Source organism: Bos indicus x Bos taurus, chromosome 26 (assembly GCF_003369695.1).
Source record: "Bos indicus x Bos taurus breed Angus x Brahman F1 hybrid chromosome 26, Bos_hybrid_MaternalHap_v2.0, whole genome shotgun sequence".
In the NCBI taxonomy this organism is placed as follows: Eukaryota; Metazoa; Chordata; class Mammalia; order Artiodactyla; family Bovidae; genus Bos; species Bos indicus x Bos taurus.
Window position 1 is genome coordinate 38,823,812 of NC_040101.1, and position 20,026 is coordinate 38,843,837.

The 20,026-nt window shown below is 42.5% G+C and overlaps 1 protein-coding gene across 2 annotated transcripts in view; it reads left to right on the forward strand.

The window, feature by feature from the left end:
* The first annotated feature begins 1,523 nt into the window (after nucleotides 1-1,523).
* Nucleotides 1,524-20,026, forward strand: part of HTR7 (5-hydroxytryptamine receptor 7) — a 95,965-nt gene continuing 77,462 nt past the window's right edge. For both annotated transcript variants that reach the window (XM_027529151.1, XM_027529149.1), the window contains exon 1: nucleotides 1,524-2,355. In XM_027529151.1, coding sequence (XP_027384952.1) covers nucleotides 1,811-2,355 — 545 coding nt within the window. In that variant the 5' untranslated portion in view covers nucleotides 1,524-1,810. The remainder of the gene's footprint in view (nucleotides 2,356-20,026) is intronic.

The following is a 20,026-nucleotide window of genomic DNA, read 5'->3' on the forward strand; positions in this document are numbered from 1 at the left end:
CTGGAAAAACAGGATAAATGAAAAACCTTGAAGAATGGAAGAGTGTTACCCAACCCAGCACTCACATCAGTACATTTTGAGGTTTCTGTTCCCTTTCTTCTTATTTATGATACACTAGGGCCTAACTCGGAGAAGGCAATTGCACCCCACTCCAGTACTCTTGCCTGGAAAATCCCATGAACAGAGGAGCCTGGTAGACTGCAGTCCATGGGGTCGCTAAGAGTCGGACACGACTGAGCGACTTCACTTTCACCTTTCACTTTCATGCATTGGAGAAGGAAATGGCAACCCATTCCAGTGTTCTTGCCTGGAGAATCCCAGGGATGGGGGAGCCTGGTGGGCTGCCGTCTATGGGGTCGCACAGTCGGGGAGACGACTGAAGCGACTTAGCAGCGGCAGCAGCAGGGCCTAACTAGAAAACAGATTTGCTTATTTTTAAGGGTCTTTAAAGAAATCACTGCTAGCTTCCGGTAAAATATTTGAACAAAATGGAATGAAATAAGTCTCAAATAAAAAACCAGCTCCACCCTGACTGGGTTTCAATACCAAGGGGATTTTAAGCAATAGGGATTAAATCAACATACGTCTCCAGGATTCTTCTGGAGAACGTTAAAAGCGGTCGTTTCTTATGTGCAAGATTTCCAGAACGCCATGGAGAATTAGCCCTCATTTCAATATATTAGGCTGTGAATACTTCAATATATTAGGCTCTAAAGTCTGAACATAGGCTCTGAAGTCTGAATATAGCCAAGGTCTACATTCAGAGGGGAAAGGCCGGTTTCTATACGCCTGGGGGATTTGTCACAATGGGTTTTTTAAGCTCTCTGAAGGCCCTTCTCCAGAGCCAGTAGTTCCTCCTAGGTGCCAGGACCCTAAGACGTCCCTCGCTGTCCCTTATCTCCATCTGAGCTCACCCCCGCCCCCCACATTCAGCTGCTTCTCTTTTTTCATCTTCGCTTTCTCCCATCAGTGATCAAAATAACTGGAAATTATCTGTTGCTTGGTAGAGTGCTCAGAAAGTTTTTTTTTTTTTTTTTTGTCTTTTTCAAAATTAAGATTAAAAACATTTTTTTCCTCCCCAGGTTCTTCATTTTGCAGTGAGTCCGGACATCCGCTGGCTCCCTAGTCCTCCTCCACCAAACTATCTTTACTACTGTAAGGGGGTTCGGGTCTGTCGGAGGGTGTGTGAGCCTCCCGCGGAAAGAAAGATCCCCCGAGCGAGGCGGCTCGGGATCCCGGGAGGCGCGAGGAGCGCCTCCCCCCGCTCAGTGGGTTGGGGGAAGCGCGGTAGAGGCGGCGGCCCCTGCCCAGCCGGGGAAGCCCGTCCGGGATCCCGGGGCGCGCGGTCAGCGGCCGGACGCGGCGGCGGCGACGGGAACGCGGCGTGGCTGCCGCAGGGGAGCGGCGGCGGCGGCGGGCGCGAGGGGCGGGGCGCACTCCGCAACTTCTGCCGCTGCCTCCCGGGCGCTCTCGGCCGAGCGGCGCGGCGGCTGCGGGCTGCGGACTGCGGTGCGGCCAGCCGAGCCCGGCCCGCCGGCTAGCGAACCCGCGCGTCCCGGGCATCCGTCGGGTGCTGGAGACGCCTCCTGCAAGTAGTCCCCGGGGCGGCCGCGCTCCCGTGTTGTCCGCTGCGGCTGCGGGACCCGGACGTGCGGAGCCGTGAGGCCGAGCCGGGGCGCCCCCCTGCGGTCAGCGTGGGCCTCATGGCTGGGCCGAGCGGAGCGGAACCGGCGAGGTGAAGCCCCCGGGCCGGCAGCCGCAGCGCGTGGCGGGGGCGCCGGCTCCATGGGCAGCGGCGCACAGCGGCACGATGATGGACGTTAATAGCAGCGGCCGCCCGGACCTCTACGGGCACCTCCGCTCTTTCTTCCTGCCGGAGGTGGGGCGCGGGCTGCCCGACCTGAGCCCCGACGGCGCCGGCCCGGTCGCGGGCTCCTGGGCGCCTCACCTGCTGCACGGGGTCGTGGAGGTGACGGCTAGCCCCGGGCCCACCCGGGACACGCCGCGGGACAATACCTCCGGCTGCTGGGAGCAGATCAACTACGGCAGAGCCGAGAAAGTTGTGATCGGCTCCATCCTGACGCTCATCACGCTGCTGACGATCGCCGGCAACTGCCTGGTGGTGATTTCGGTGTGCTTCGTCAAAAAGCTCCGGCAGCCCTCCAACTACCTGATCGTGTCCCTGGCGCTGGCCGACCTTTCGGTGGCCGTGGCGGTCATGCCCTTCGTCAGCGTCACCGACCTCATTGGGGGCAAGTGGATCTTTGGCCATTTCTTCTGTAACGTCTTTATCGCCATGGACGTCATGTGCTGCACGGCCTCGATCATGACCCTGTGCGTGATCAGCATCGACAGGTAAGGGCCGGGCAGCCCTGTGACGGGGTCCGGCAGTGGGTGTGCTGGCAGCTTAGCCCCGCGCGCTCGCCTTTCCTTGTCAGATAAACCAGACTTCACGGCGGGATGAAGGGCTGCGCTTAAACCATCAACCCCCACACGTCAACCCTACACCAACCAAGCTACTTCAGTTACAGCTTAGCCTGTATATACCTTTAAAAGAAGAGCTTGAAATGCCCTGGTTTATTGTAGTGAGAATTTTAAGACCAAAGTTAGGAGTATTTTAAGCATTAGCAATTCCACCAGGGGGGTCCCCTGGCTTGGTTTTCAGAAGGAAGAAATTTGATCCTCTCTGAGGCTAGCTAACAAACCCTTGCTGTGAGCCTGAAAGAATCAGTTCTTTAAGAAACCAGCAGGAGAAAAGCCACCTTGCTTCCCAGATTGTAGAGGCTACTTCCCAGGCCAATAAAAAGACCTAGGGTGGTCCCAGGATTGGGGGGTCTCCATGTCTTAACGTTGCTGATTCTGAATCACTTTCTTTTGGAAGTCTGGTTTTAGTGTCTGGCAACGCTGTCTGTATCTACAGGCTTACTGGAGCTGTACTCCCTGTCTGAATGGTTGATTCTAGCATTTCATCATATCCCTTGGGAATCTTCTTTTGAGAACTCCCCCACTGGAGTAATTGAAACAGAGATTGACCATCTGTCAGGGATGCTGAGGAAAAAATTCCTGTCTTGGGTGTCAGATTGGAATAGGAGACCTGCAAGGTTTCTTCAGACTCGAGCATTACAAGATTCTGCAATGGAGCTGGCCTTCAGTGCTACAGATACTGTGCAATTGACAATTTGGAGTATGGTTCTAATGCTCTTTGTAGACAAAACAACTCTTTACTTCTCTCGAAACTGAAATGTTAAATCTTAATATTCACAGTTAGAATTTTGTTAGTGTTTTAAAATCGGCACAGGACTGGTATCCTGTTGTGTTTAATGATACAGAGAAACAGTTGCTTATTTTCTTAGTGGACCTACGGAACCTTTAAATGTGTAGACCTTCCAGCAAAGGAGAAATAATTGGTGCCTCCACACTTAAAAAAATGTCTCAAAGGATAGTTAGCACAAAACTGAGATTTTCCTTCTTTTCCTCCCTGTAAACACGGCTGTTTTCTCTGTGTGTGTTTTGTATATATTTAATATGTTCTGCTGTTTTACTGCTTCACCAGGGTTTACAGTTACTGAAGGAAGGGGATATTTTCAGGGAAAAAAGTACATTTAGTTAAAGATATAGATTATTTTAAAAAATTGATCCTGCTATTTTGTGTATTATATTAGGAGCTTCCGATAGCAAACAAGGAATTATTTTTAAGAGTAGAACATGAACTGCCTACGTGAGAATATTAGCTCCAAACTTGACAGTTGAAGTTCTGAATTACTGTAGTTAAGCATGACCGCAAATACGCATTTATAGTCTGACTGTGGCAACAGGAACTAGGACAGTGCACTCAATATACGTAGTAAGTAGATGCTTGAATTATAAGTGTAAAAATCTGACTGTTCATCCAGCCCAAACTGTGCTTCTTGTATGAATGGAGCCCTTTTCAATGGAGCTTAGTGTAATAAAAATAATTTCGACTGCAAGTAATGCATTTATAATCTTTGTTTTCAATTTCACAATTGATAAATGATAAACAAACGGCACAGTGTGCTTATTGTTTGCTGGGGTCACCCTGAGATTACTGTACACAAGCTAAAGGCTTTCTTTACTCATGATGCATGTGCGACTTAGCAGCAGCAGGAACATCTCCAATACAGAGACAGGTTAATCCTTCTTGGCAAGAGCGTCTAATTTCTTCTTCAACTATATATATCCTTATGATTGGCACAAGTTGTGTTAATATAGGGATGCAGAGTTTATCTCTTAGGTTTTTTTTTTTTTTTAATGAAAATTGCCCCATTGGTGAATTCTGCTGAACAGTTGTTTTAGAGGATGAACACGTCATTTTTTGATAAAATGAAGAATTTGTAACATTGGAAGACACAGATTGTTTTTCTTCCAAGAACAAACAGAACTAAAACTGAGGAACAGGAAAATGTATTTGATAGCGATTGATTGCTAAGGTACATTATTTCTGTTTTTTCTTCACTTACATCATAGAATATGGCCAACAATATAAAAAGGTGCTAAGAAAATATGAAAAGATTGAATTTTCATTAATTCATTCTTTCATGTACCTAATATTTGTTATCTTGTGCTTCATGAAGCATAGGCAAAGATGAATAATACTGTTCCTGTTTTTGATCTGGATACCTGTTGGACACTTAGCCTTGCAAAATAGAACCTTAGATTTTTTCTTAATCTTTCCCCACCATGTTGGGATGCTTTCCCAGCCTTTTCCAATGGAATTTCATGCCCCTTTTCATAAGCTTCAACACTCCAGTCTCCACCCTATATCAGTAATGACCCATGATCATTGAAGACGTAGCAGCCATTGAATGGAAACTCCTTTGTCTTTCAATCACCAAACAATTTTTCCTGCATCTGTACCTTTACTTCCTTCTAGTTAAAAGCAAGAAGGCATTGTGTCCCAGCAGAGACCAGACCATCCCATCCCCTCTCACCTTCTGGAGGACCCAACCCTTAACCCCTCATCTCTCCTTTGTCTTCTGTGTTGCCTCTCAATAGGGTCAGGCTTAATCTTCTGTTTTTGAGAACTTCTCTTTGGACTCATCCCTCCCTCCAGTCACTGCTTCACTTCACAGTGGGAAGTGGAGGGATTATTGCTCAATTGTCTCTGACTCATTGTGACCCGATGGACTGTAGCCCACCAGACTCCTCCTCCTCCAGGGGATTCTTCAGACAAGAATATTGGAGTGGGCTGCCATTCGCTCGCCAGGGGACCTGCCCTATCCAAGGATTGAATCCGGATCTCCTGCCTTGCAGACAGGGTCTTTACTGTCTGAACCGCCTGGGAAGCCCTCCACTTCACGGTTAAGCTGTTCAAAGAACTATGACCACAACCTGACTTTAGTTCCTTACTTCTCAGACAGATGAGTTTGGCCCTCACCAGGTCTACTGTAATATTTTAACTGGCCTTCCTGATTTCACTTCTCATCCATTGCCTATGAAAATGCTAGAATGATTTGTTTTTTAAAAAGTGGTTTTAAGTGAGGTAACATTTACCTGTAGTGAAATGCACAGATACTAAATGTACATTTTGATGTGCTTTGACAAATGTTTTTACACATTTAACCAACACTCCAAATAATATATAGATTATTTTGTCATACTAGGAAGTTTCCTTGTGCTATTTTTAGAATGATCTTTTAAAAACAGAAATCAAATGATCTTTTATATAAAGTTTAAAAACATGCAAAACAATTCTATATATTTAGGTGAACTTATATATAAGCAGTCAAAATATAAGATAGTGCAGAAGAATGGTGAGCACCAAATTTATGAGAGTAGTTATCTCTAGTAGGGTGGGGGTGGGGATAATTAGGGAGTAACGTGTATTGATGATACTGGTCAAGCTATATTTTAGTGGTTGATACAGTCTTGTTATCCTGTGTGTAACTTTCTGTTTTTTTTGGAAATACATATAGAGAAATGAACAATCCTAAATGTGAAGCTTGATCCCTTTCCATGAAGTGAACCCATGAATGTAACTGGATCAAGAAGTGGAACATTACTAACCAGCCAGAGGTCCCTTCTTAATCGTTCCCAGTTTATATTCTTCCCAAAGATAACAGTTATCCCGATTGTTAGCATCATAAACTAGTTTCTCTTGGTCAAAACCTCACAAAATGGAATAGTATACTGTGTACTTGTAAACCTGGCATCTTTTGCTCACTCTAAACCTGTAAATGTGATTCGTCAGGAGTTTTCAGTCTGTCCCTATTTTGTTCCTTTTTTTCCTTTAATCCATTTAATTTGATTATCAGTTCGCCTGCAGATGCACATTTGAATTGTTTTCAGTTTGTACCTGTCACTAACCATGGATATAGGAATTGGGTAAGTGTGTGTGTGCTCAGCTGTGTCTGAATTTTTACGGCCCCATGGACTGTAATCTTTAAGGCCCCTGTAGCCTTTCAGGCTCCTCTGTCCATGGAATTTTCCAGGCAAGATTACCAGAGTGGGTTGCCATTTCCTACTCCAGGGATCATTCCCAACCCACAGATTGAACCCATGTCTCTTGCATCTCCTGCATTGGCAAGTGGATTATTTAGCTCTAGCGCCACCTGGGAAGCCTTTTACTAACAGTTCTTCTATAAATATATAATGTATAAATCATTTTGTGTACATATTTTCGTTTCTTTCAGGTAAATGTAATACTGGATAATAAGATACCTTATTGCATTTTAATTTTATATACCCTCTCACATCTTTCATTTTATAGATGCATTTTAATCTACAATACACATTTTAAAAATGTATTAGAGTTTTTATTGTTACTTTAAACAATCAATATTCATTCTTACATGTTTACCTTTTCCATTGCTCTTTATTTTTTACCTACATTACCATGCCTTCATCTGGGATCATTTTCTTATGCCCATTATACTTTTATTAGCATTTTTTCAAAGTGAGGGTTTACTGCTGACAGATCCTCTCAGTTTCTACTTATCTGAAAATATCTTAATTTTACTGTCATTTTGAATGATATTTTCTCTAAGTATGTCATTCTATTAATATATTGAAGGTTTTTTCCCAGCACTTTAAAAATCTTATTCCATTGTCTTCAGGCTTCCATCCTTTCTGTTGAAATGTCAGTCATTAACCAACATTATTAATACTTTTATGAAGATACTGTGTTTTTTTTTTAACCTCTGGTCACTTTTAGGATTTTCTTGCCTTTAGTTTTTATCCATATTTTTATGATGTCCCTAGGTTTGGCATTATTGATTATTTTCTGTTGTAGATTTGCTGTCAACCCTGATGAAGTTCTTAGTAACTTTTGTGTTTGTGCATTGCTATCTCTAACTTGGTTGTATCTCTTTAAATACTTTTGTTGCCCCTTCTTTCTCTCTTTTTCTATGTCTTCATTTACATAATTTAGGTCTTTTTCCTTTATCACACGTGTATCTTACATTCTTCTTTCTTTTCCATTTTAGCTTTTCTTTGTGCTTCAGCTTTGAAGAATTTTGACCTACCTTCTTATTTATTAATCATCTCTTCTGCTATGTCTAATATGTTGCTCAGTAGTTTTAATTTTACAGTACTAGAAATTATTTTTGATCCTAGTTTTTGCATTTGATTCTTTTTATTGATTCTAACTCTATGATGAAATTCTTTGCCTTTTATGAATTTTTCCACTTTCTTCTTATATTTCTAAATATATTAATCGTCAGATCAGATCAGTCACTCAGTCGTGTCCGACTCTTTGCGACCCCATGAATCGCAGCACACCAGGCCTCCCTGTCCATCACCAACTCCTGGATTTCACTCAGACTCACATCCATCGAGTCAGTGATGCCATCCAGCCATCTCATCCACTGTCGTCCCCTTCTCCTCCTGCCCCCAATCCCTCCCAGCATCAGAGTCTTTTCCAATGAGTCAACACTTCGCATGAGGTGGCCAAAGGACTGGAGTTTCAGCTTTAGCATCATTCCTTCCAAAGAAATCCCAGGGCTGATCTCCTTCAGAATGGACTGGTTGGATCTCCTTGCAGTCCAAGGGGACTCTCAAGAGTCTTCTCCAACACCACAGTTCAAAAGCATCAATTCTACAGTGCTCAGCCTTCTTCACAGTCCAACTCTCACATCCATACATGACCACAGGAAAAACCATAGCCTTGACTAGATGAACCTTTGTTGGCAAAGTAATGTCTCTGCTTTTGAATATGCTATCTAGGTTGGTCATAACTTTCCTTCCAAGGAGTAAGCGTCTTTTAATTTCATGGCTGCAGTCACATCTGTAGTAATATATTAATCATAGTTATATATTAATCATAGTTAGACTCTTTTCCTACTAACTCTAATACCTGAATCACTTGTGGTTTCTTTGTCTGTGATCTGTTTTTTTTTTTCCCCTCTGGGTTTGTGCTTTGTGTCTTGACATGTTTAATTAACTATGATTGTATACTCAACATTTTGTATGAAAAATTGTGAATGTTGTATGTGATTTTATCTCCAGAGAAAAAACTTCCAGGCATGCACATTGGGGGACTGATTATTATAATCCAGCTAGTGACTTAGCTGACCATAGGCATTGTTTTAGTTTTGATAAAACTGTGTGTGCCACTTGCTGATGCCTCTTTCTAGGTTGTAGCCTTCTTGGAACTGCAGCTAAGAGTGTAGGGTGTTCTCAGTGACTTCTCCCCTGGCTAGTCCACACGTCTTTTCTCTCCTCAGCAGCGTGAGACTATCAAAATTCTCGCTGAAAGTGTTTTTGGGAGCCTTCTCCTTGGCTTCTTAGCCTCCTGCCCTGCACAGCTTTAGAACTGAGCAGATGTCTAGAGGGGAATACCAGCCAAGTGCTGGGCTTAGTTTTCTGCTTCTTTTTTATTTGGATCTTGGCATCTCAGAGCTCTTAAGTTTTGTCTTTCTTTCCTCAAGAGACTGCTGAAATATCTTCTGGTATTTTTGCCTCTTAATAGCAACTGTGTTGAGGCTGTTTGCCTGGATCCTCAGCCCCTTACCCCTCCCCTACTTTAGGCAAATGTCCCAAGGGAAAGAATGACTGCAGAATTTTGGCTCATCTCTTTGTGGTTCTCTTATCACTAGGGTTTGTCCCCTCAATTACTGGTTGTCTCAAAAACTCTGTTATGCCTTTAAGCAGGTGTATGTATGTATTTGTGCTTTATCCAACTATTCTAGTTGTTTTTAGCAGAAGCATAGTCTGAAGCATTAAGCAACTCCATTATAGGGAGAATTGGGTGTGTGCCTGAAAGATTTTAAATATACAGATGTAGAAATATAGCCATGTAAATTTCCTGCTTAAAAACCTTCATTGGCTTTTGGTTTCACTAGGAATATAATTCAAAGTCTTCAGCATGCTTACAGGGTCCCTGATTTGTTCCTGTCTTACCTCCAACAGCATTTTGTACTGTATTTCACCTTCCTTTTCGTAGTATAATCATATTGGCCTTTTTCAGTTTCTCTATCATGCCAGATTCTTTCTATGTCAGGCTTATTCCGTGCAGATCCACCAACTAATATAGTTGCAATACTATGATTCCATGTCTGGAGTTCTATTCCCTAATACATGTTTTTTGATCCCAACTTGGAAAGCTTAAACTTGCTTAACCCTATAAAATGGCAGCAGTGAAAATATCTGAAAAATACCAAATATTGGCAAGTATGTAGAGCAGAGGGAACCTTTGTACATTACTAGTGGGACCGTGAATTGGTGAACCACTTTGAAAATAGTTGGCATTATTAGGTAATATTAATATGTATACCCTACGATTCTGTTATTGTAGCAGTAGGTATATGTCAGGGAGACTCTTGTCACCAAAAGTCTTGTACAAACTATTTATAATATTCACAAATTTGAAACCCCCAAATTTGAAATATATTAATATATAAATATATCAATAGTAGAATGGATAAGCTGTGGAGCATTTACATAATAGAATACTATTCAGTAGTGATTATCAAACTTGAGTGTCATCAGAACTATCTGGAGGGTTTATTAACACACAGATTACTGGGCCTCATTCCAAGAGCTTCTGATTCAGTAAGTCTAGGGTGGAACCCAGTGATTTGCATTTCAAACAAATTCCCAAATGATTCTGATGCTCTTGATTTTGAGACCTTACTTAGAAAACTGTTGCTATACAGCACTGAAAATTGCTGTAGTAAAAGGAATCTCACAAAGTAATTTAAGCAAATTTTTATTATAAAAATTTTGAAACTTAAAATGTAAGAGCTAAGAGTCTAGTATAAAGAGCCTAATCTATCCATCACAAAGTATTTAATGTTTACTTTGCAACTCCTTCCTCACAGTATTTTAACTCAAATTTTAGACATTGTGGCCTTTCACCCATGAATATAATGCTTTGAAGCCACAAACATGATGCTGAGCAGAAGAAACAGAGTAAAAAGAACACATATAATGTAATTCTATTCATGTGAAAATAGAAACAAGCAACATTATTTGGAGATACATAGAAATGGAAATATAAAGAAAAGGAAGGAATTATACATCATGAGAACAAGGGTAGTGATTAATTACTTCTAGGTGGGAAGAAACATGATGATCAGAGAGGCATGCTTTTGAGGTGGCGTAATGTTTTCTCTCTTGCCTGTAGAGGTGGATGCAGGCAAGGTGTCTTGAGGGTTCTCTAAAAGTTACTATGAAAATATCCATGTATATTTTAGGCTACTTCCTACATCTATATTTTAAAGGGACAGAAGTATTTATTTGATGACACCTTGTGAGGTGTTCAGGATTTACATCGGATGTATGGTTAATCAGGGCAGATGCAGTTACTGTTTTAATGCAGTCAGCATCTGGTGGTTTTCAGCCTCATGTGTGAGGGCAGGGCTCGTCTTTGGATTGTCCACAGTTACAGGAACTCCTCTGGCTAATTTGCAAGAGCCACAATCTTTAATTCTGACTGGTGTCTGGCTGAAGCCTTGCTTCCTCGCCAGGCGCCATGACTCATTCGCCTCAGTGATCTGAGTTCTGCTCTTGGCTTTAATTCTGCTGCAGTCAGCAGTGCAGGGTGCCGTCTGGCTTCTCTGGATCCCCTTTCTCTTTGAAGGAAGTCATCCTTGATCATCTCTAAAATTAATTTTCAGCATGTGTATATTCTTTAAGAGTTGATAGAATCCTTTTTTGTTTTTTTTTTCCCTCCATCTTGTCAACTGGATAGTGAGTACAGTGGCTAGAGGGACAACCAGGGCCATGCTGGAGGAGGAGGAGAACTGTACGGGGAGGGTTGCGGGGACCCTGAAGGGTTATGGACTCTACCGGATTGCATGTCCCTGACTTCTTACTAGTGGTTGAACAGATATTGTTACGTCGTGTGTCACAACTTCTAAATCTTAGTGCCCGTTTCTTATGTGTGTATCCTTCACACTAATGTTCTATATATTTCCTGAAGCATCATTGTGAGGTGTCACTGTGCCATTCTCCTTTGGGAATAATGATTACTGTTTTTAAACATTCTTTTCCATTCTGTTTTATTTTAGAATATTGAATATAGTTCCCTGTGCTGGGCAACAGCCCCTTTTGTTGCTTATCCATTCTATATGTAATAGTTTGCATCTGCTTATCCCAGACTCCCGCTCCATCCCTCCGCAACTCTCCCTCCCCCTCGGCAACCCCAAGTCTGTTGTGAGTCTGTTTCTGTTCATAGATAAGTTAATTGGTGTCTTATTTTAGATTCCACATATATGTAATATCTTATGGTGTATGTCTTTCTCTTTCTGACTTACTTCACTTGGTATGGTAATCTCCAGACCCATCCATGTTGCTCCAGATGGAATTATTTATTTTATTCTATTTATGGCCAGGTGGTAGCTCAGCTGGTAAAGAATCTGCCTGCAATGAAGGAGACCCCTATTTGATTCCTGGGTCAGGCAGTTCCCCTGGAGAAGGGATAGGCTACCCACTCCAGTATTCTTGGGTCTCCCTGGTGGCTCAGATGAATGCGCCTGCAATGCTGGAGACCTGGGTTCGATCCCTGGGTTGGGAACATCCCCTGGAAGAGGGCATGGCAACACACTCCAGTATTCTTGCCTGGAGAATCCCCATGGACAGAGGAGCCGGCGGGCTACAGTCCATGGGGTCGAAAACAGTTGAATATGACTGAATCGACTAAGCACAACACAGCACAGTACTGTATTGTATGTGTGTACAATATCTTCTTTATCCATTCATCTTAGAATGGACATTTAGGGATAAGGGCCTTCTGTGCTACATAAATTCATAGAGACTTTACACATAATATCTCATTTAATCTTCATAACACCTTTGTAAGGGTGTTTACTGGGGCCTCTGCTGTCATTGAGGTCTGCTGGCCAAAGGTATAGGAGACAGAGTATGAACATTTCCAATCCCATTTTGTAGATGAGGAAGCTGAGGAAACATATACACTGTATAGAGCAGGAACACCAACTGAATCAAAAGCCCTTATGGGTTCCTTTACTACATTGTAGCCATTGCTTGCTGAAGGAGGAGGATATTGTGAGTATAGCATTCAAGGCCTTTTGTAATTTGACCCCAGCCTCCTTTATAGCCTCAATCTGACTTAACTCCATCATAGGTATCCTCTCTTTCAACAAGATGTCAGAATAATGGAACTAATGTTCTTACCCCCTAAACTTGTTCCTCTTACAAGGTTCCCATCCCAGTAAATGGCATTAGGCTACACCCATTTCTTTTGCTAGACTTTTAGGTATCACCTTTGAAATTTCCCACCCAACTGCTCACTGTCACCAGCCCATCACCAGATCCTACTGACTGTCCCTTCACTTTTCTTCTCCCCACTCCCAGGACCAGAAACTCAACCCAAGTCTCTGTCATTTTTCACTTGGACCCCTTGAAGTAGCCACCCAGGACTCTCCCTGTATCTACTCTTGCCACACATTGATAACAAAGTGTGTAACCCTGGCTATATGTTAGAATCATCTGGACAATTAAATATAGCAGGGCTTGGAGTCCGTCTCTACAGATCCTGGTGTGGAGTGGGCCTGGGCATCAGTGTGTTTGAAAATATCCCTCAGGTGATTCTAATGTGTATCCAGCCAGAGGGAGAAGCCCTGAGTTAGGGTGATCTTATAAAAATGTAGATGTGATTTTATCCATGGTTCCCAAAGTTACCTGCACATCAGAATCACCTTGGAATCTTCCAAAAATTCCAAAACCCATACCGAGGCCATGCACAAACCCAGCTGATGTACAACACTGCGGGCAAAACTTATGCATTATATTTTGGAAGCTTCCTAGGTTAGTCCAGTGTGCAGCCAGGTTTGGGCACTACTGAATTATGCTGTTCTCCTCTTCAAACTCTTTAGTGGGTTAATGAGTTCCCCTGCTTTGGGGATAAGATGCTAAATTTTTAATATAATTTAAAAGATTTTGTAATGTGATTTCTGTGTATCTTACTAGATCAGGGGTTGGCATTTTTTTTTTTTTTCAGTAAAGGGCTAGATAGTAAATATTTTGGGTTTGTGTACCATATGGTCTCTGTTGCAACTCCCCAGCTCTGCTTCTGTAGCATGAAGGCAGCTGTAGACTGTATGTAAATGAACAGGCATGGCTGTGTTCCAATAAAACTTTATTTATGGCTCCTGCAATTAGAATTTCATATGATTTTCACAATGTTATTAAATATTATTCTTTTTATTTTTTTCAACTATTAAAACATATGAAAGCATTCTTAGCTGATGGGGGCTGGTATACAAAAACAGGCAGGGACCAGATTTAACGCTGCTGGAGTTTGCCAACTTCTACCAAGATTTGGTTTGATTCAATTCAATTCTCTATCTTATAGATCATCTCTCTCCCTCCCCCTGTCTCTCTTCCCCCCATATTTTGGCAACTCTGAGCTTCTTTGACTTCCTTCACATTTTGCTGTTCAGGGACTTCACAAGTCTTTTTATTGCCTGTTCCCCACCCCACACCCTGACACTCGTATGTGCCTCTTGGGCGAGTTAATTCTTATCACTCTTCAGACAGGTCCTTGACTAGATGTTATTGCCTCATGGAAGCATTCTGAGAATCCCCAGACTATCTTAGTCTTGTAACTCCCTGCAGTTTTTCTTCCTTGCACTCACCTCGGTCTGTAATTACCGGTTTTAAATTAACTGTAGTGGATTCATGATTTGCGGGATTGTCCATACAGCAGACATGGCAGGACCAAGGTCTCTCTTGTTGGAGACTGTGCGCCCCGCCCCCAGCATAATAGTTGGTACATAGTAGGTGTTCAGTTAATCCATATGGATTGACTGACGGAGGAAGGAAGGAGGAGAGGGAAGGTGGGTACCTCTGATTTCCAAGTATCTGGCCTTGCCTTCTTATTCTCTAGCTTCTTATGAAATATTCCTCTTGGGGAAGTTTTTTTGGAAACCAAATTAGGGTTGGGAGATTGTGTGATGAAACAGAAGCAGTGTGGACAGTCCTGAGGGGTCATCCCATTAAGCATTGTAAACTGGTGAGTCACTTTCTGCTCTCCACGCATGTGCAGAACACTGACATAAACAAAGCCCTAGTGATGCAAAAAATTTAGCAGCTTAGAGCCCAGGAGTCAGCTTTTTATTATCACCATTGCTGTGCCATGAAGCAGTGTGAAAAGGCAGGCACAATGAAACAAAAATCCCAGACTCTTTCTATTTCAATGAATAAAACATATTTTGACTGAGCTAATGCAACCCAGAAGGAAAGCCATAGGTGTCAGGCATGATGGTGGTACCCAAGGTGGGGAGCACAGTAACTGACGGTTACAGGATCATTTACTGAGTGCATACGACGTGCCAGGCCCAGTGCCAAGAGCTTAATGTGGTACAACTCACTTCATTCCCATGACCACTCTGTGGGCACTCTCATGCCCACTGCTCCTGCTGGATGAGGAAAGGGAAGCTGAGAGAGGTGCAGTAGCTTGCCCAAGAGCATATAGGAGGAAAGCTGTGAATCCCATTTGTCGGGGGGTGAGTCCCCCTCTTTTGAGGCCCAGAGGGGTATTGGCTTTCTGAATATCATTTCTGAACGTGCCAAGTGATAGAAGGTATTTTCTCCTGCTGCTCAGACAGGGACAGTGACCAGACGTGTTCTGGCACATTTTCCTCTAGCATTGATCCAGGGCATTCCCTCACTCCAGTGCATCCATTAACTCTTGGGTTACAGTTAAGGTGAGGTCACTGAAATTTTATGGAATATTAAGATCCATTTTGTGGCTCAGATGGTAAAGAATCTGCCTGCAATGCAGGAGAGCTGGGTTTTATCCCTAAATCAGGACGATCCCCTGGAGAAGGGAATGGCAGCCCACTCCAATATTCTTTCCTGGAGAATCCCATGGACAGAAGAGCCTGGTGGACTACAGTCACTGGGGTCACAAAGAGTCAGACACTACTGAAGCGACTAGCACTTCCCTTCAAAGATTTAAGTTGGAATCTGAGCAAGAGGGCCTAACAAAGAGGCCAAGTATGTATGTATGTGTGTGTAAAGGCGGAGGGTAAAAAGAGGGGTAGGTAAGTGGGAGTTGATATGGATGGAGAGAGAGAAGAAGAAAGGGAGGGGAGGTAACAGGTATAGGGTACATGGGCAAGCAGGTTAGAGGAGATGGTGAAGGTGATGTTTATTTACTAAGCAAACCCTTGTTTGCCTACTGGGTATTTAAGTACTGTCGGATACAAAGGTGTATAAAGACACAGCCTCGTCCTCAAGAGGTTATCTAGTTGAGCATAAATTATTTTTTCACATACCAGAACATTTGTACCTTTAAAAAGTTAGGTTGTTCATATTCCTTTTCAGTCAATCCCTGTGTGGTATGACCTTTCTTGAAGGGATTCGTGAATCACATAGCTTCTGGTTGCAAACAATTGGGTGGTTTGAGCACTTCCATCGATAAAACCCCCAGTACTCTATGGTCTGTTTTTGAGCATCCTCTCTGTGCCTGAAGAATTCTTGTTAAGACTGCTGCAAAACGAGGGCTGCGAGGTCGGACCTACGTGCTCATGCTTCTGATGTTGCCTGTTGAAGAACAGGATGCCAGCCCCCGGGGGCTGAGCAGCTGTGGGCCTTCGGGGGAGCATCTCCAGTGCATCTATTTGGGGAGCTTTATTTTTGCCTGTTTAGCCAGTTTGTATTCTCACTTTCATCCTGGCCTCTGTTCTGATTCAAATTCTGTATTTCTGGGCATTCTGATAATATTTCCCACTCTGTCAAAGGGAGGCAGCTGGATAGCTTTCTTCCTTCCAAATGGTTCTTTTATCTGGAACATCAGGCAGAACCATCCACCTCACGGGGGCTATCAATATTTATAGTCAGGCATGTGGAGACTTAAATGGCATGCTTTAAGCTATCTATCATCAATCCAGCCCAGCTGCCTGAATATTTCAGAATTTTATTTTGGGGAAATGTATATTCTATACATTTGGTTTGAAGACGTCTCTGATATTCTCAAGAGAAGTCTTTGCAGAATCTCCTGTTTTGAGAAATAGATTGCCTCACAGTTTCATAGTTGACAGTTTTCTGAAGACCGCAGGCTTCTACCACTCTGTTCCTTTCGGGGTAACAAAGGTGATAGTCTTCTGATAGCAATTTCTTAACATAGAAAAATTGCCCTTTTTTAAGTTAAGGGAATCCTAGGGGATTCATCTATTCACATCTTCAGTATTTATTGATTACTTAGTCTTCATTGGTTACTCTTGTTTATCCTAAATAAAGCACATAAGGCCTTTGCTGTCTTGAATTTTGTATTTGAGTAATAATAAATAGGTAAGGAACAGATATACTAAAAAAAGCCTCATTCACACATGCACACTGATTCATTAGTGATAAGTGCCAGATGAAAAATTAGAACAGGATGATGTGTTACAGTGGGTGATCCTGAGGAGGTGACATATACATTGAGGTGTAAAGTTATGTGATGGATCTGGCTGTGAGAAGATCAGGAGGAAGAACATTTTAGGCAAAGGCAGCAGCTGGTGCAAAGGCCCTGGACCAGTGTGACGGGAGTAGAGAGTTCAAGGGGAAGCCCAGAAGGAGATGACAGTAGAGCAGTGGTCACAGTCGTATTGAGGTTTGGGCCAGGTAAAGAGAGTGGATTTTATTCGAAATAAAGTGGAGCCCTTGAAGAGTTTGAAGTCTTGGGTGACATGATCTGGTTTATAGTCTTCATAGTTCCTTGTGGTTACTTTGTGGAGAATAAAATGGAGAGGAGTGAGAGTGAAAGTTGGGAGACCAATGGGAAGGCTTCTGTAATTGTTAAGATAAAAGAAGATTAAAAGAGTGAAGTTGGAGAAAAGTGGAAGGATTTGAGGTACATCTGGGCTGTACATTGACAGGACTAACTGAGGGCTCACTTTGCCAACAAAGGTCCTTGTAGTCAAAGCTATGGTTTTTCCAGTAGTCATGTATAGATGTGAGAGTTTGACCATAAAGAAGGCTGAGTGCCAAAGAATCCATGCTTTTGAATGGTGGTGCTGGAGAAGACTCTTGAGACTTCCTTGGACAGCAAAGAGATCATACCAGTCAATCCTAAAGGAAATCAATCCTGAATATTCATTGGAAGGACTGATGCTGAAGCTGAAGCTATAATACTTTGGCCACCTGATGCAAAGAGATGGCTCATTGGAAGAGACCTTGATGCTGGGAAAGATTGAGAGCAGGAAGAGAAGAGGGCAACAGAGGATGAGATAGTTGGATGGCATTAATGGATATGGGTTTGAGCAAACTCCAGGAAATAGTGAAGGACAGGGAAGCCTGGCGTTGAGTACATGGGGTTGCCAAGAGTTGGACATGAATAACCCAACAGACTGAGGGATTAGACGACAGAGAAGGATAAAAGATGACCTTGTGCTTTGGGCTCAAGCAGCTCAGTTGATGGTTATGCTAAGTCATGCTAAGTCACTTCAGTCGTGTCCGACTCTGTGCGACCCCATAGACGGCAGCCCACCAGGCTCCCCCGTCCCTGGGAGTCTCCAGGCAAGAACACTGGAGTGGGATCGATGGTTATGCTGTTGACCAAATAAGAGAGTTGCAGAACTGGTGGTAAAAATAAAAAATTCTATTAATTTTTGAAAATAAATTTATTTATTTTAATTGGAGGCTAATTACTTTACAATATTGTATTGGTTTGCCATACATCAACATGAATCCGCCACGGGTATACACGTGTTCCCCATCCTGAACCCCCCTCCCACCTCCCTCCTCGTACAATCCCTCTGGGTCATCCCAGTGCACCAGCCCCAAGCATCCTGCATCAAACTTGGACTGGCGATTCATTTCATATATGATATTATACATGTTTCAATGCCATTCTCCCAAATCATCCCACCCTCGCCCTCTCCCACAGAGTCCAAAAGACTGTTCTATACATCTGTGTGTCTTTTGCTGTCTCACGTACAGGGTTATCGTTACCATCTTTCTAAATTCCATATATATGCGTTAGTATACTGTATTGGTGTTTTTCTTTCTGGCTTACTTCACTCTGTATAATAGGCTCCAGTTTCATCTACCTCATTAGAACTGATTCAAATGTATTCTTTTTAATGGCTGAGTAATACTCCATTGTTTATAGGTACCACAGCTTTCTTATCCATTCGTCTGCTGATGGACATCTAGGTTGCTTCCATGTCCTGGCTATTATAAACAGTGCTGCGATGAACATTGGGGTACACGTGTCTCTTTCCCTTCTGGTTTCCTCAGTGTGTATGCCCAGCAGTGGGATTGCTGGATCATAAGGCAGTTCTATTTCCAGTTTTTTAAGGAATCTCCACACTGTTCTCCATAGTGGCTGTACTAGTTTGCATTCCCACCAACAGTGTAAGAGGGTTCCCTTTTCTCCACACCCTCTCCAGCATTTATTGCTTGTAGACTTTTGGATCGCAGCCATTCTGATTGGTGTGAAATGATACGTCATTGTGGTTTTGATTTGCATTTCTCTGATAATGAGTGATGTTGAGCATCTTTTCATGTGTTTATTAGCCATCTGTATGTCTTCTTTGGAGAAGTGTCTGTTTAGTTCTTTGGCCCATTTTTTGATCAGGTCATTTATTTTTCTGAAATTGAGCTGTAGGAGTTGCTTGTATATTTTTGAGATTAGTTGTTTGTCAGTTGTTTCATTTGCTATTATTTTCTCCCATTCTGAAGGCTATCTTTTCACCTTGCTTAGAGTTTCCTTTGTTGTGCAGAAGCTTTTAAGTTTAATTAGGTCCCATTTGTTTATTTTTGCTTTTATTTCCAATATTCTGGGAGGTGGGTCATAGAGGATCCTGCTGTGATTTATGTCAGAGAGTGTTTTGCCTATGTTCTCCTCTAGGAGTTTTATAGTTTCTGGTCTTACATTTAGATCTTTAATCCATTTTGAGTTTATTTTTGTGTATGGTGTTAGAAAGTGTTCTATTTTCATTCTTTTACACGTGGTTGACCAGTTTTCCCAGTGCCACTTGTTAAAGAGATTGTCTTTAACCCATTGTATATTTTTGCCTCCTTTGTCAAAGATAAGGTGTCCATAGGTGCGTATAATTTCACAATTTGTATGGAAATACAAAAAACCTCGAATAACCAAAGCAGTCTTGAGAAAGAAGAATGGAACTGGAGGAATCAATCTGCCTGACTTCAGGCTCTACTACAAAGCCACAGTCATCAAGACAGTATGATACTGGCACAAAGACAGAAATATAGATCAATGGAACAAAATAACAATTCTATTATTTATTTGTTTCATTTTATATAGTTGTGATTCATTTTATTGATGTATAGTTGATTTATAGTGTATTAATTTCTGCTGTACAGTAAAGTGATTTGGTTACACACACACACACACACACACACACACACATGCTTTTTTATATTCTTTTCCATTATGGTTTATCACAGGATGTTGAATATAGTTCCCCTTGCTATACACTAGGACCTTGTTGTTTATCCATATACTAGTTTGTATCTGCTAAGTTGCTTCAGTCATGTCCGACTCTGTGTGACCCCATAGATGGCAGCCCACCAGGCTCCCCCATCCCTGGGATTCTCCAGGCAAGAACACTGGAGTGGGTTGCCATTTCCTTGTCCAATGCATGAAAGTGAA